Raw genomic sequence first — 17,426 nt, forward strand, 5'->3', positions numbered from 1 at the left:
GGGGGAAGAAGGCAGGCAAGAATTCAGCGTCCATACGCCCCAGAATTGAGAAACGTAAGGGAAGGGGTGGGTCGAAGGGGGTGAAGATGTGGCATGGATGACAAGGATCAAGATGCGCGGTACACATGAACTGCCTTGTCAAATAGCAAACATTCAATACATCACCTGAAATTAAGATAAATCGTAGCAGGGGTGAGCTAGGAAGGGTGGGTGAGAATGTTGATGGAGGTGACACTGGTCTAGATGCACTCACTGGATTCCTAAACTGCTTAGGGGAGGGGCAGCTCCTTCCTACGACTACCGAAGGACAGTAAGACTATTCAAAAAGGAGAAAGGAGCAGAAGAGGAGGCATCGCCGCCCACGCCACAGAGGATTCGGAGACTGCAGAAGAAGACCGTAAGGGAAGAGACAACTTCCCAGAAAGACACGGCTCTGAAACCGGATGAAGGGCAGACAATGTCCATGGAACCGTCACAGACAGAGGTTAAGTGGGTTCTTCCGGGATCCACAGACAAGAACGCCCAGCCCCAGATGTCTACAGGGGCGTCCTTTCCCCACCGCTTCCGAGAAGAGCCAGGTGCCAGTGGCTCCTGTCGACCACCCGGGAAGCTGAGACGGGGAGGGTCTCACCTCCAGGACAGCCGAGGTGTGCACTCAAGATGCCTCCTCCCCAGCTGCGGGGCGCAGTGGCACACGCCTATCATCTCAGCCTGAGTTCTAAAGGATCACAGTTCCAGGCCACCCTGGACAGAGACGTCCACGAGACTCCATCTCACTGGAAGAAGCTAGGCATGGTGGCATGTGCCTCTGACCCCAGCTAAAACGGGACATATAAAACGGGCGTCTTGCGGTCCATGCCCAGGCCTGGGCAAGAAGCTTCTATCTCAAAATAACTAGCGCAAGCCAGGCGGCACCAGGGATCACGCCTGTAATCCCCGGTACTCAGGAGGCTGAGAGCCGAGGATCACGCTTTGAAATCAGGTAGGATAGTCTGTGAGACTCTTACCTCCAATTAACCACAAAAAGCCAGGAGTGGGGCTGGGGATATGGCCTAGTGGCAAGAGTGCTTGCCTCGCATACATGAGGCCCTGGGTTCGATTCCCCAGCACCACATATACAGAAAACGGCCAGAAGCGGCGCTGTGGCTCAAGTGGCAGAGTGCTAGCCTTGAGCAAAAAGAAGCCAGGGACAGTGCTCAGGCCCTGAGTTCAAGGCCCAGGACTGGCCAAAAGAAAAAAAAAAGCCAGGAGTGGAGCTGTGGCTCAAGTGGTAGAATGCTAGCCTTGAGCACAAAGGCTTAGGGACAGCACCCAAGCCCAGAGTTTGAGGCCCAAGACCAGCAAAAAAAAAGGGGGGGCTGGATGTGTGACTCAATGGTAGAGAGCCGGTATAGCCAGCAGCAAGTCCTGAGTTCAGACCTCAGGACTGCTAATAATAACAATAACTAACAAGAACAACAACAGCAATACTCCAAGGAAGTCATGCCAACCCTTCATAAGGTCCTCTAAAAACAACACAACAGTAAGAAATGTTCCCCCCGATATATTCTAAGTGACCAGCACTATGCTGAGGCTGAAACAAAAGACAGAAGAAACCACAGACCAACGCCCTGAAGACTAGATGCAAATGCCCTCCATAAAACATAGCAATTGAACCCAGAGGAAGGATTAGAAACCACCGCCCTTGGATTACCCCAGGAATACCAGGCTGGCTTAACACCCCCAAATCAGTTCACGCCATATACCACCTTGATCCAGTAAAAGACAGGAACCATATTACCATCCAACAGAGGAAAAAAACAATTTGACAGATCTGCCTGGCCAGCAAACACAACATGTCGCACCCTGGCAAGCAACGCCTGCAGAAGTCTCACAATGGCACACCAATGGTGTTCCATCCCCAGCCCCCGGCCCACAGGGTGGGGTCCCAAGATCAGGAACCGGGCTTTCTCCACCCTCACCCACCTCCGTACCACAGGAGATGCCCTGGCCAGGGCAGTTACGCAAGGAAAAAGCAAACGAAGGCATCCAGTTTGGAAAAGAAGAACTGACAATGTCCCTACTGTGGATAACACGGGCAGGTAAATGCTTAGGAACCCACTAGAAAGACTGCTGGAACTAAGAGTTCAGCAAATTGACGGATACGAGAGCAATGTACAAAAAGAAAAAGAAAAAAAGGTCGATTGTGCTTCTCTACGTGAACACTGAGCAATCTGGGGAGGAGACGAAGACAATAATTCCACTCACAATGGCATAAAAAAATAATAAACACGCCTTGAGATTCGATTGATGAAAGAAACGTCAAATGTGTACTACCCAACCTAGAAAATGTTTTCGAGGGAGTTTAAAGACCTGAGTAAATGGGAAAACACGCCCAAGCCCGCAGAAGGGAAGGTTAGCTATTGATGAAGTGACAACACATCCAAACCAGTGTGTAGGTTAAGCATAATCCCCGTCAAGTCCCAGCCAGCTGACAAGCCGGTCCTCACAATTCTCCAGCAATCAAAGTATCCAAAGCAATGATGGAGAAGAACGAAGTTGGAATACTCATGCTTTCTGATTTCCAAACTTCTTTCAAAGCCCCTAAGGACAGATACACAGATCAATGGTCCAATGGGATAAAATCTGGAGAGTCTGCAAATCAAACCTTTGTGTTCATGGTCAATTGGCTTTCAACAAAGGTGCCAAGAGATTCCCACGGGGATGAAGAGCCTCCCACAAGCAGTACTGGAAAACCAAGATAACCAGAGGCCGGGCTAAGTCACCAGGGAAGCCCTGGCGGCTCACGCCTGTAATCCCAGCCACTCAGGAGGCTGAGATCTGGGCATCGAGGTTCAAAGCCAGCCCGAGAAGAAAAGCCCATGAATCTCTTATCTCCAATGAACCAGGAAAAAGCTGGAAGTGGCGCTGTGGCTCAGGTGGCACAGCCCCAGCCTTGAGCAAAAAACAGTTTAGGGACAGAACACAGACCCTGAGATCAAGTTCCAGGACTGGCGCACACACACACACACACACATGCACACGCACACACATGCACACACACACGCACACACACATGCACACACACGCACACACACACACACACACACGATGGAATGGACCCCTCCCTCGCACCATGCACAAAATTTAGCTCAGAAACCTGAGTTGCATTGGAATAATAATAATAACAACAACATAGTTAAAGTGGAAGCCTTCCGGAGGAGTCATGGAAGCACACGTCTACGGCTTCGCGTTGGACTCGGACACGGAACACCGGAAGCACGCGCCGAGCAGAGGGGAAGGAAGGGAGCTGAGCCGGACGTCGCCAGGAGTTTTAAGTCTTCTTTCCGAGTCTGCAGCACTGGGCACCTGCGTGGCCGACCCCGAGGAGGAGACGGGAACATCCGCTCCCCGCTGCGCCTCCCCCCTCGGGGCTGCGGGAACTCCGCTTCCCGGGCGCCTGCGGGAGCCGCCAGCGCGGGGACGGGGTGCGTGCCGCACGTCTCCGTCTCGCCGCGTCCGCGAAGGCCGGATGAAGCAGCAGCGCAGCCAGGCTGGCAGCTCCCCCGAGCTCCCCGCACCACCACCCCCCCCCCAAGGAGGCCCGGGAGTCCCGCCACACCGCTCGCCCGCCGCGCCGAGGTGCCAGACGCAGCCCGTGCACTCCCTGGAGGCGGCCCCGGGACTGGGCACGCAGCCGGCCCTGCAGCTGCCAGCCTTCTGGAGGAACAGGCCTCCCCTCCCTCCCCTCCCGCCTCCCAGACCCCGGCAGGCGCGGCTCCCTGACGGCGGGAATCGACGCTCCCGTGCCTCCGGGGCTGGTGGGGTGGACGAGATGACAACGCGGCCCTCGCTGAAGACCCGTGGGACGGCAGCGGACACCGACCACCCCCTCCCCGGGCACCAGCCCCCCCTGCCGTGCTCCCAAGCTGTCCTTGCCCTGGGGGGCGGGCCTGGCCTGACGCCGGTCACCTTGACCTCGGTGTGCTCGGGCCAGGGGACGCCTCACCAGCCCACTCTTAGAGCTGGGCTTCTGCCCGCCCCACACAGACGTCCCCCGCCCTGGCCCGTCCCCTCTGCTGGATCCCCGGGGGGAGCCCCCCCCCCGAGCCTGATGCCCACGTCAGCAAGCCCACCTGGTCCTGGACCGACTGCGCCACCAGGAAGAGGAGCCCCTCCCTCACAGAGTCTCACACAGGGCCCTGGCCCGGGCCACGCGGCCTACCCGGCATGCTCCCTACCCAGCATGCTCCCGGCCCGGGCCTCGAGGCCTACCCAGCATGCTCCCGGCCCGGACCACGCGGCCTACCCAGCATGCTCTGCCTCACCCTGGCTCCCGCTGCCCCAGCAGCAGCACTGACCCCCAACCCAGCTGGGCAGCACTGTGGCGCAGAGGTAGGAGGGGAGAGGTCAGGAGGGCGCCGTGCCATCCCTGTGGAATTGGGGAGGGAGCGGTAAAGGCCGCGGGAGGGAAGACCCCGAGCTGGCAGGGCCTGCACCCTTGGGCAGCAGGACCCACCCAGGCCTCTTGGGTGTGCCCGGGGGGGGGCGGGGGGGTGCTCACCACGTGGTGGTGGGGAGGGAACTCGAACGTGTACTCGTCCTCCAGCAGGCGGCTGTAGGCGTAGCCCTGGTGTGCAGGATGCCCGTAGGCCCCGTAGTAGTCGTAGTCGAGGACCTGGGGCAGAAGACACACGCGTCATCCCCTTCCGTTCCCCCTTCCGCCTTCCTCCTCCTGTCCTTTCTCTTCCCTTCCCTCCTCCTCCCTTCTGCCTTTCCTCTTTCCTCCCTCCCTCCCTCCGGTCTCTCTCGTTCTCCCACCCCCTCCACACACAGGCTAGGTCCTCAGCAAGTCCCCTTCTGTGGGTGAGAGGGTCAGGGACACGGGAGGGGGGCCGGGCGGTTCACAGCACGCAAACAGCTGCACACGCGACACCTCGGTCCCCTTGGTGCCGCGTCTGAGAGCGGAGATGTGGTCCCGAGGAGGGGGACCGGCAGGAGCGGGGTTCAGAGGACCCCGGGCACCGTCGGCACCCCCGCCTGGCGCCAGGGCGGCTGGGAAGGGGGTACAGGTGTGTGCGGGGATGGCCCTCGATGCCGTCGCCACGGCAACCCAGAACCCAAGCCCCACTCCCCAAAAGCTCCGAAGTATCCACACGCCTGGTGGGGGCAGCCCTTTTGCAAATGAGGAAACTGAGGTAGAGAGAGGGCTTCAATGTGTCCACGCAGAGCTCATGGCGTGAGACTGGGCTGGCGTGAGGATGGGCTCCGGGTTCGGCTCCTCCACCATGGCCTTGGCCCTGGGCACTGCCCACCTCCGCTCGGCCTGCCACCCCGGGCCCTCTGGCTTCTGCTCCTTCTGACGCCCTTGTCCTAATGCTGGCCCCGGCCCCTGTGAGTGAGAGCCGCCTCCTGCTCATGCTCCCTCACGGGTGAGAGGGTAGGAGGTGCTGCCAGCCCAGCTCAAGCCCCTGGAGTCCCCCACAGGACACCCCGCCAGCTGCGGGCCTCGGGCTGGCTCTGGGTGGCCCCCAAAGCCTGCTCATCCAGACACCAAAGGATTCTGATCCCCGCCCCATCCCCCCATGCTGCTCAGAGCTCGGGGATCAGGGACTTGCGGGCTCAAAGGCGGGAGGTTTCCGGGCCAGCCTCTCCTCTGCACTCTCCTCAGGAACCCTGGGCCGGGCCCTCTGTCCGGGTCTGGCTCTGGCTCCCCTAAAGATGCTCCAGAGTGGGTCATGGCCCTGAGTTGCTATGGAGATGGAAGAGGGCGCAGCCCGGAGGGGTCAGTGTGCAAGAGATCAAAGGGAAAGCCTTGGGTTGCAACCCACACCCGAGGGCCCCTCCCGACAGGGCTGGGGAGCCCCAGGGGAGCCCCAGAGGCCAGGTTGGAACATCTCAGTGGGTAAACTAAACACATGGAGGCACTAAAGCCACCCACCGGCCGGCCTCCTACCGACATAAACGAACAGTTGGAGTTGCCTAAAATAAGCAGGAAGTGGCGTGAGGACGGGCTGGGTGCTGGGTGCTGGGTGCTGCATCGGGCGCCTGCAACCTGGGGAAGCTTCGCTTTCCCACGGGGTGTGGGCCCCTCTCAGCCCGGGCGCGCGGGGCGCCACCCACAGGGCGGGCAGGCTGGCCAGGGCGGGGACTCACCGGAGACGCCCCCCCGGGGGCTGAACCATCCGGGCCGCTCCCAGCCCTGCCGCTCCTGGAACACGCAGCCTTGTCCAAGCAGCTCCTGGCAGGAGACAGCGCCCTTCACTCCGGGCCGGAGCAGCCCAAGCCCCCGCAGCCCCCCGACCACGGAGGACGGCCAGGGCCCGGTGCTCAGCGCCCGGCCCCCGGCCCCGCGCGCCTCCGCCAGGGCCCCCAGCGCCGGCCTCCGCCCGGGAGACCCGGGTACCTCGTGCAGGGGGTCCCTCCTCATGTTGCGCCCCGCCAGCGGCTCGTCGTGGGGGAAGACCACGGAGTAGTTCTTGGCGTAGGACTCGTGGCTGCGCTCCCGGATCCAACGCGGGTGGTCGGTGAGGGAGTGGTGGAAGCGCCTGTCGCCACCCGGAGCGCAGGGTCAGCCCCTGGACTGCCTAGCCAGAGGGTGGCCACGCCCCCGACGCAGGCCACGCCCCTGCCCGACACAGGCCACGCCCCCAACGCAGGCCATGCCCCCGATACTGGCCACGCTCCTGCCCGACACGCCCCGACTCAGGCCACGCCCCCGACACAGGCCACGCCCCTGCCTGACACGACCCGATACAGGCCACGCCCCCGACACAGGCCCACGCCCCTTCCCAGCATGCCCCAACAGAGGCCACACCCCCATCAGACACGCCCCAACACAGGCCTCGCCCCCACACAGGCCACACCTCTGCTGGACACGCCCCAGAAGGCCACACCCCCTTGGAACACAACCCCTAGTGCGAGTCTCCTCTCCCTCTCCCTCTCCCTCTCCCTCTCCCTCTCTCTCTCTCTCCCCTCCCATCAGGGCTACGCCCCCAGGCCTTCAGCTGGAGCCCTTCCTGGGTTGGATCCCAAACCTGAGAATTCTGCTCCTCACCTGTGACCCAGCTTCTCACCTGTGACCCAGCCCCTCACCTGTCAGCTCCTCACCTGTGACCCAGCTCCTCACCTGTGACCCAGCCCCTCACCTGTCAGCTCCTCACCTGTGACCCAGCTCCTCACCTGTGACCCAGCCCCTCACCTGTCAGCTCCTCACCTGTGACCCAGCTCCTCACCTGTCTGCTCCTCACCTGTGACCCAGCTCCTCACCTGTGACCCAGCTCCTCACCTGTCAGCTCCTCACCTGTGACCCAGCCCCTCACCTGTCAGCTCCTCATCTGTGACCCAGCTCCTCACCTGTCTGCTCCTCATCTGTGACCCAGCTCCTCACCTGTGACCCAGCTCCTCACCTGTGACCCAGCCCCTCACCTGTCAGCTCCTCACCTGTGACCCAGCTCCTCACCTGTCTGCTCTGCACCTATCAGCTCCTCACCTGTCTGCTCCGCACCAGTGACCCCCCTCCGCCCTAGCTGCCGGGCAGTGGAACACTAGGAGCCCATAGCCCAGTGCAGTCCTTACTCCCAACAGGGCTCTGGCCCTGACCTTGCCACCCCGCCTCTGAGTGGCCCCTGGAAGGAAGGACTCCGAGCTCCCAAGGGACCTGGCAGAAGTCCGGGTAAAGGCTCTTTAGGGGAGCTGGGGTGTGTCTCGGGGGACAGCGCTCACCTAGCGCGTGTGAGGCCCTGGATTCCACCTCATCGCCACAAAAAGAAAGAGAGCACGCTTAAGGGCAGCCACCCAGCCAGGCACCGTGTGGCTCACACCTGTAATCCTAGTGACCCAGGAGGCGGAGACATGAGGATCCCAGTTCAAAGCCAACCTGGCAGGAGACTCTTATCTCCAATGAACCAGCCCAAAGCCAGAAGTGGAGGTGTGACTCAAAGGGTGGAGGGCAAGCCTTGAGCAAACACGCTAAAGGACAGCACCCAGGCCCTGAGTTCGAGACCCAGTACTCACGTGCAGGTGCAGACACACACACACACACACACACACACACACACACCAGCAGCAGCAGCAGCAGCAGCAGCAAGCTGCAGAGCCCTGGTCCCCTTCCCTCTCCTTCCCTCCTGCCACTGTGAAGTCATTACCCTAATGACCTCCCAGCTGAGCCCCCAGAGTCTACGGTCCAAGACTGGGTGGATGGCTGGGCTCACTGGGGGCCCGGCGGGGCGGAGCCTCTCAGAGGACCCATCCTCACTCGGGGCCGGGCCCGCCATGCCCAGCCCTGCCGGGGGCCAGCTCCACTCCACCCCCCCCATGCGCCCTCGGAGGGCCTGTGTGGGGACGGGCCACCCACCAGCGACACCACCTGGTGTCCACGACGCAGCCGCAGAGCCTGAGGCTGGGGCTGGACTCCTGCCTGTCCCGGTCAGGGCCCCTCCCAACACCGGGCCACCCATCCCCCCAGCCCTCCAGCCCTCCCCCCCCCCCCAGCCCAGGCTCTGTGCGAGGCCTTTCACATTGGAGGGCCCGGGGCTCAGAGGGCCAGCCAGCCCCTGGGCTCCAACAGTGCTGGGGGAGGGGGTGGGGCTCGTTCTGCCTAGGGACTCTGGGTGGGGGCAGGGAGGGGTGGGACCCTCAGCTTGGCTGGGGTGCCAGCAGATGCCAGCAGCAGGAGGATGGAGTTTGGGGTCCGTCATTCCCTGTGGCCCACAGGGACATGGCCACCATTTTTGCTGGAGCCATGGGCCAGAGCCCCATCCCCCCCACCACACACAGGCCTAAGGCCTCTCCTGGTTATCCTGACCTGTGGTCCAGGCTCCTGCCTGGGTGGTTAGGAGGGGGACCCAGCGTGCACCCACCGGGCGGGGCCTTGTCCACACTTCACAGAAGGAGAGCAGCCGCTCAGGGCTGCACAGCTGGCGGGAGGGGGAGCAGGTGCCAGACCCCCCTGCCCTCTGCCCCTGCCGAGAGGGAGGCACCGGCCCGGTCCAGACGCCAGCGGGTGCCCAGCGGGCCCGGGAGCCTGCACTCGGCGGGGGCCCGTGGCTCCTCCCACCGGGCACGCCCCTCGCCGAGCTCACGTCCTACAGTAGGACGCGGGGACCGGCACGCCTGACCTTCCGAGGTCACGCACGGGCGACGCTCCAGGAGACAACGCGCACAGAGGAGACGTGAGTGGTGCGGACATTTCCCTCGGCCTCCCTCCGCCCCGGGGACTGGCTCCGTGTCCCCTGGCTCGCGCCCGGGGTCTGACCGCCCGGGGTGCCGCAGCGGGGACAAGTGACCCCAGCCATGCGGTGCCCTGCCTCGGGGAGGCCGGGACCCACGCGGCTCCCCGGCCCAGCGGGGTGACTCCAGGCTGCTGCTCTGCTCTGCTCTGCTGCGTGCCGCAGGAGGGATCGGAGGCCCGGTGCAGCTCTACCATTTCTGGAACATTCCTCCGCGGAGCGGACCTCCCAGCCGACAGGAGGTGACAGCTCAGGGCCTGCGTGTCAGCCAGCGGACACCGGCTCCCCCCGGGGTCCCCCAGGGCCGCCTCCTGCCCGGCTGCCCCGCCAACGTCCCCGAGGGGCCCAGCACAGCCCGGGCCGCAGGTCCCTGCCGCAGGCTCAGGACAGCGCCCTTGGAGAACCCCTAGGAGGAGAGCTGGGGCCGGGGGCGCTGCCCTTCCCCGCGAAGAAGGCCCAAGTCACAGGAGACCGAGGGCCACCGAGGGCCACCGAGGGCCACCGGGGCAGCGGACAATTGTCATCCACGCCCGTCCAGGCCCGGCTCAGGTGTGTCCTGAGTGCTGCCCAGACCCATGGCCAAGTCCTGCACCGTGGCGGGGCACGGTGGGGGGGCGGCCTGCCCTGGGGACCCGGGGGACACACTCGCCTGATGTCATAGCCGTACATGTCCTTCTCTGGACGCCCGTGGATGACCCAGTGAGCCAGCTCCTGCCCACAGCCCCCGCCCAGCATCATCCCTGCCGAGAGAAGAACCGACGGACCGGAGTCAGCACCCGGGAGCCCCGCCCCAGCCCCCACCCAGCCCCCAGGGACCCCACGCCCCGCCCCCAGCCCCCCAGGAGAGACCCACGCCAGCACTGGGAGGACCCAATGCCCAGCACTGGGGGGACCCACGCCCCGCCACAGCCCCCCCAGGAGGGACCCATGCCCAGCACTGGAGGGACCCACGCCCCGCCCCCAGGGACCCCACGCCACGCCCCCAGCCCCCCCCAGGAGGGACCCACGCCCAGCACTGGGGGGCCCCCCACCCCCCCACCCCCAGGGAGCCCACTCACCAGCACTGTTGAAGCCACAGCCCAGGAGAAGCCGCGGAGCTCAGGCGCCTCCCCATCAGGGGTTTGTGGTCAGGGGTGAAGGATTCTGAAAGGGATGGATGGGGAGACTTGAGCCTCCCTCCCGTTCACGGGCACTTAGGATGGGGTCCCCAAGACGGCAGGGGGGCGGGACCAGGGAGTCCTCTGCTCTCCAGACCCGCCCCAGCACCCCCTTCCTCCCGGGAGCCCCCGCGACGGCCGCGGCTCGCCGGCCCCGGAGCACTAGGGAGCCATGGCCAGCGCGGCCCGCCTGCAGCTGACCGGCTCTGCCCCAAGCGGGGGCACCCCACCCTCGAGGGGATCCCCTCCGTCACGCCCCCGGGACCGTCCCAGCCCGGGACGGCTCCACATCCTCCCTCTCCTCAGGGCAGCCGGGCCGGGCCGGGCCTCACGACCGTCCTAACACAGAGCCCAGCAAGATGGGTGCTGGGTGGATACTGTGGGGAGGAGGGAGGGGGGAGGGAGGGAGGGAGGGAGGGAGGGAGGGAGGAGGGAGGGAGGGAGGGAGAAAGAGCCTCCCTCGGATCAAACAAACGGAGCCGCGCCCGGGCTCATGCCTGCTGTGCACACACATGTAGAACCGGGACACCATGGCGGAGGAGGCCGGCCCGCGGGACCGGACAGCTTGTCCCTCAGACAGACGCAGAGGGCTGTGTGCCCAGGTACTGGCACCGGACCCCAAAGTCAGAACGTCACATCCGCTGACAGGAAATGGACATGAGCAGTCGGGTGCCGTGACACAGGCCTGAAACCCTGGCTACCCAGGAGACTGAGACCTGAGGGCTGAGGTTCAGAGCCAGCCTGGGTGAGCCTCTGATCGCCAGCGAACCACCCCAGAACCAGAGGGGGAGCTGTGGTTTGAGTGGTACAGCACTAGCCCTGCGCAAAAGAGCTAAGGGACAGCGCCCAGGCCCTGGGTTCAAGTCCTAGGACCAGCACACACATGAGCACACTTGTACACACACAAAGAGGTGAAGCAGTATTTCAAACCACGCTGTAAAAATTCCGCCAAGTGTGAGCACACTGTGTGCACTGCCTCTCGTGGTGCTGTTTCCTGCGTGTTCAGATGGGGACTGCGGGGGGGTGTGAAGCCAGGGCTGGGGGGGATGGGTCACCTAGGCTGGGCTGGGCTGGGGGGGATGGGTCACCTGGGCTGGGCTGGGCTGGGGGGATGGGTCACCTAGGCTGGGCTGGGCTGGGGGGATGGGTCACCTAGGCTGGGCTGGGCTGGGGGGGGCTGGGTCACCTAGGCTGGGCTGGGCTGGGGGGGATGGGTCCCCTAGGCTGGGCTGGGCTGGGGGGATGGGTCACCTAGGCTGGGCTGGGCTGGGGGGATGGGTCACCTAGGCTGGGCTGGGCTGGGGGGATGGGTCACCTAGGCTGAGCTGGGCTGGGGGGGATGGGTCACCTAGGCTGGGCTGGGCTGGGGGGGATGGGTCACCTAGGCTGGGCTGGGCTGGGGGGATGGGTCACCTAGGCTGAGCTGGGCTGGGGGGATGGGTCACCTAGGCTGGGCTGGGGGGATGGGTCACCTAGGCTGGGCTGGGGGGGCTGGGTCACCTAGGCTGGGCTGGGCTGGGGGGGATGGGTCACCTAGGCTGGGCTGGGGGGATGGGTCCTCTAGGCTGGGCTGGGCTTGGGGGGATGGGTCACCTGGGCTGGGCTGGGGGGGATGGGTCACCTGGGCTGGGCTGGGCTGGGGGGATGGGTCACCTGGGCTGGGCTGGGCTGGGGGGATGGGTCACCTGGGCTGGCACTGCATGAATGTGGTCACTGAAGCCAGAGGGGACGGGGGTCCAGTGGGGGACCAGGTGAGCGTCATTCCCTCAGTCTCCACTGGACGTCAGGGAGGGCCGGGCGCCAGGGTGGAGGCCGGGGACCCACGAGATCCCCGAGGGCAAGGGGGAGGCTGGGCGGGGGCATCTGGGTTGCTGCGAGTAGCTGGACGCATTTGTGTATCGGCGGGAAGGAGGGTGTCCGTCTGCACCCCTGGTGTGGCATGTGAGCTCGGCTGCCCCCGAGCCTCCCCTGAGTAGGGACGGAGCCTTCCCTGCCCTTCCCTCCAGGTTTCCAGGCCAGCGCAAACCCCAAACCCCCCTCGCCACGAGGAGAGGAGACGCCGAATGTCCTCATGGCCACCTCGCCCCCAAAATAGAGCTTGCGGGGGAGCAACGGCTTTCCAGGCTCATTAAAATAAGAGGACCGCGGGGGGCTCCCAGCCCGGGGACTCTTCCTGTGCTGTGCGGCTGCCGTCAGGCCCACGCCAGCCCCGGGGACGGTGAGTCACAGCCAGCTCCGTGTCCCCGCTACTCCCCGCTCGCCCCGCCCGCCTCGCCCCTCCTTCCCCCTCCCAGCCGCACCTACCGAGGCGGGCTGGGCTGGAGACGCCGCGCGCTCCACCACCACAGCCAAGTCGCCTCCCGGCTCCTCACCGCCCCCCAGCCCGGCCTGCCCACTGCAGGCGGGTGCTCTGCCCCCCAGCCCACTCCCCACCCGCTCAGAGACAGCAACACTGGAGCTCCCGGGGCTCCCAGAGCCGGGCGGGGTCTGAGACCTCCTTGTTTATTTGTGGCAGTGCTGGGGATTGAACTCAGGGCACGGGCACTCCACCACTTGGGCCGTGCCTCTACTCCCAGCCTTTTCCTGGTTAATTGGAGACGAAGGCTTCCGGGTACTTTCCTGCCAGGCTGGCTTCGAGCCACAATCCTGAGATCTCGGGGTCCCGAGCAGCTAGGATTACAGGCGCGAGCCGCCGCCGGGCTCTGGGCTAACCCTGCCTTTCTGTTCCCGGCTCTCTGGGGGCGCGGGCTCCCCCTGCGGGGAGAAGGAGGCATGTGCGCGGGAGTCTACCAGGCCGCGGAGGGGTGACTGCTCTGCTCTACCACCTGCTGCCCGCCCCCCTGCCCCCGCCTGGCACGCACGGACTCCCTTCCCCCAGACAGCCCACCTGTGTGCCCTCGCTGGGGCGGGAGCCCTGGGCATGGACAGCGTGGGTGAGCGCGGCCGGCCCCGGCTTGGCAGAGTCCCGCTGGGTCTCGCCCTCTTCTCCTGGGGCTCCGAGGTCAGGACTGGGCCCCTGCCTCCCCAGCACCCCCTCCTTCCCGGGACCCCATGGTGGCCTCGCCCCTGCGCCCTGACCCGCCGTGGGGACAGGGCCCCCGTGCCGGGCTGGAGCCCCAGAGAATGGAGGCGGAGGCCCGCGGGGAGGCCCGGATCCGGCACGCGGTGGGGCGGGTGCCACGCTGTACGCGGCCCCTCAGAAAGGCCTGCGCCCTTCCAGCGTTCTCGAAGAAGCCCCGGGCGGCAGGAACAGGGGAGCCCTTCCCCATTCTACAAATGGACCCCCACACACCAGGGGTGAGCCGAGTCTAGGAACAGAAAGCCAGGATGGAAGAAGCGTTGGAGGCCAGAAGCCAGAACAGAGGTCAGCCTGCAGCAGGACGGGGCCTCGGCGGCCGAGGGGCGGGAGGGCCGGGCGGGGGAGAGCGGGGAGAGCGCAGGGCCCCCTGAACCCGGAGGGGGGGGAACCATGCCCGCTAGCACAAGCCCAGGACTCAACAGAGCCCACCGCCACCTCAGCCCGCACACACCCCGGAACACGGATCACCCCCACCTCAGCCCGCACACCTCAGCCCCACACACACCCGGGACACGGACCGCCCCCACCTCAGCCCCGCACACGCCCGGAACACGGATCACCCCCACCTCAGCCCGCACACCTCAGCCCGCACACCTCAGCCCCACACACACCCGGGACACGGATCGCCCCCACCTCAGCCCCGCACACACCCAGAACACGGATCGCCCCCACCTCAGCCCCACACACACCCGGAACACGGATCACCCCCACCTCAGCCCCACACACACCCAGAACACGGATCGCCCCCACCTCAGCCCCACACACACCCGGAACACGGATCGCCCCCACCTCAGCCCACACACCTCAGCCCCACACACACCCGGGACACGGATCACCCCCACCTCAGCCCGCACACCTCAGCCCGCACACCTCAGCCCCACACACACCCGGGACACGGATCGCCCCCACCTCAGCCCCGCACACACCCAGAACACGGATCGCCCCCACCTCAGCCCCACACACACCCGGAACACGGATCACCCCCACCTCAGCCCCACACACACCCAGAACACGGATCGCCCCCACCTCAGCCCCACACACACCCGGAACACGGATCGCCCCCACCTCAGCCCACACACCTCAGCCCCACACACACCCGGGACACGGATCACCCCACCTCAGCCCCGCACACGCCCGGGACACGGATCACCCCCACCTCAGCCCCGCACACGCCCGGAACACAGATCACCCCCACCTCAGCCCCGCACACACCCGGAACACGGATCGCCCCCACCTCAGCCCCACACACACCCGGAACACGGATCGCCCCCACCTCAGCCCACACACCTCAGCCCCACACACACCCGGGACACGGACCGCCCCCACCTCAGCCCCGCACACGCCCGGGACACGGATCGCCCCCACCTCAGCCCCACACACACCGGGACAACGGACCGCCCCCACCTCAGCCCCGCACACGCCCGGGACACGGATCACCCCCACCTCAGCCCCACACACACCCGGGACACAGATCACCCCCACCTCAGCCCTGCACACGCCCGGGACACGGATCGCCCCCACCTCAGCCCGCACACGCCCGGGACACGGATCGCCCCCACCTCAGCCCGCACACCTCAGCCCCACACACACCCGGGACACGGACCACCCCCACCTCAGCCCCGCACACACCCGGGACACGGATCGCCCCCACCTCAGCCCCGCACACACCCGGGACACGGACCACCCCACCTCAGCCCCGCACACACCCCGGGACACGGATCACCCCCACCTCAGCCCCGCACACACCCGGAACACGGATCACCCCCACCTCAGCCCCGCACACACCCGGAACACAGATCACCCCCCACCTCAGCCCGCACACACCCGGAACACGGATCGCCCCCACCTCAGCCCCGCACACACCCGGAACACGGATCGCCCCACCTCAGCCCGCACACCTCAGCCCCACACACACCCGGGACACGGACCACCCCCACCTCAGCCCCGCACACGCCCGGGACACGGATCGCCCCACCTCAGCCCCGCACACACCCGGAACACGGATCACCCCCACCTCAGCCCGCACACGCCCGGGACACGGACCACCCCCACCTCAGCCCCACACACACCCGGGACACGGACCGCCCCCCACCTCAGCCCCGCACACGCCCGGGGACACGGACCACCCCCACCTCAGCCCCGCACACGCCCGGACACGGATCGCCCCCACCTCAGCCCCGCACACACCCGGAACACGGATCACCCCCACCTCAGCCCCGCACACACCCGGAACACGGATCACCCCCACCTCAGCCCCACACACACCCGGAACACGGATCACCCCCACCTCAGCCCCGCACACACCCGGAACACGGATCGCCCCCACCTCAGCCCGCACACCTCAGCCCCACACACAACCCGGGACACGGACCACCCCCACCTCAGCCCCGCACACGCCCGGGACACGGATCACCCCCACCTCAGCCCCGCACACACCCGGAACACGGATCACCCCCACCTCAGCCCCGCACACACCCGGAACACGGATCACCCCCCACCTCAGCCCCGCACACACCCGGAACACGGATCGCCCCCACCTCAGCCCGCACACCTCAGCCCACCACACACCCGGGACACGGACCGCCCCCACCTCAGCCCCGCACACGCCCGGAACACGGATCACCCCCACCTCAGCCCGCACACCTCAGCCCGCACACCTCAGCCCCACACACACCCGGGACACGGATCGCCCCCACCTCAGCCCCGCACACGCCCGGAACACAGATCACCCCCACCTCAGCCCCGCACACACCCGGAACACGGATCGCCCCCACCTCAGCCCCACACACACCCGGAACACGGATCGCCCCCACCTCAGCCCACACACCTCAGCCCACACACACCCGGGACACGGATCACCCCCCACCTCACCCCGCACACGCCAGGAACACGGATCGCCCCCACCTCAGCCCCGCACACGCCCGGGACACGGATCACCCCCACCTCAGCCCCACACACACCCGGGACACAGATCACCCCCCACCTCAGCCCCGCACACGCCCCGGGACACGGATCGCCCCCACCTCAGCCCGCACACCTCAGCCCCACACACACCCGGGACACGGACCACCCCCACCTCAGCCCCGCACACGCCCGGGACACGGATCGCCCCCACCTCAGCCCGCACACCTCAGCCCCACACACACCCGGGACACGGACCACCCCCACCTCAGCCCCGCACCACCGCCCGGGACACGGATCGCCCCCACCTCAGCCCCGCACACACCCGGAACACGGATCACCCCACCTCAGCCCCGCACACACCCGGAACACAGATCACCCCACCTCAGCCCCGCACACACCGGAACACGGATCACCCCCACCTCAGCCCCGCACACACCCGGAACACGGATCACCCCCACCTCAGCCCCGCACACACCCGGAACACGGATCGCCCCCACCTCAGCCCGCACACCTCAGCCCCACACACACCCGGGACACGGACCACCCCCACCTCAGCCCCGCACACGCCCGGGACACGGATCGCCCCCACTCAGCCCCACACACACCCGGAACACAGATCACCCCCACCTCAGTCCCGCACACACCCGGAACACGGATCGCCCCCACCTCAGCCCGCACACCTCAGCCCCACACACACCCGGACACGGACCACCCCCCACCTCAGCCTGCACACGCCCGGGACACGGATCACCCCACCTCAAGCCCCGCACACACCCGGAACAACGGATCACCCCCACCTCAGCCCCGCACACACCGGAACACAGATCACCCCACCTCAGCCCGCACACACCCGGAACACGGATCGCCCCCACCTCAGCCCACACACCTCAGCCCCACACACACCCGGGACACGGATCACCCCTACCTCACCCCGCACACGCCCGGACACGGATCGCCCCCACCTCAGCCCCGCACACTGCCCGGACACGGATCACCCCCACCTCAGCCCCACACACACCCGGGACACAGATCACCCCCACCTCAGCCCCGCACACGCCCGGGACACCGGATCGCCCC

The 17,426-nt window shown here is 66.1% G+C and overlaps 1 protein-coding gene across 1 annotated transcript in view; it reads right to left on the reverse strand.

Annotated features, from left to right (window-relative positions):
- Nucleotides 1-17,426, reverse strand: part of Sardh (sarcosine dehydrogenase) — a 42,623-nt gene that overhangs the window by 15,736 nt on the left and 9,461 nt on the right. Inside the window, 7 exon segments of the mRNA XM_048348851.1 lie at nucleotides 4,544-4,657; nucleotides 6,116-6,220; nucleotides 6,386-6,527; nucleotides 9,859-9,949; nucleotides 10,268-10,294; nucleotides 10,297-10,323; nucleotides 10,326-10,352. Coding sequence (XP_048204808.1) covers nucleotides 4,544-4,657; nucleotides 6,116-6,220; nucleotides 6,386-6,527; nucleotides 9,859-9,949; nucleotides 10,268-10,294; nucleotides 10,297-10,323; nucleotides 10,326-10,352 — 533 coding nt within the window.

The sequence above is a fragment of the Perognathus longimembris genome, chromosome 1 (assembly GCF_023159225.1).
Source record: "Perognathus longimembris pacificus isolate PPM17 chromosome 1, ASM2315922v1, whole genome shotgun sequence".
Lineage (NCBI taxonomy): Eukaryota > Metazoa > Chordata > Mammalia > Rodentia > Heteromyidae > Perognathus > Perognathus longimembris.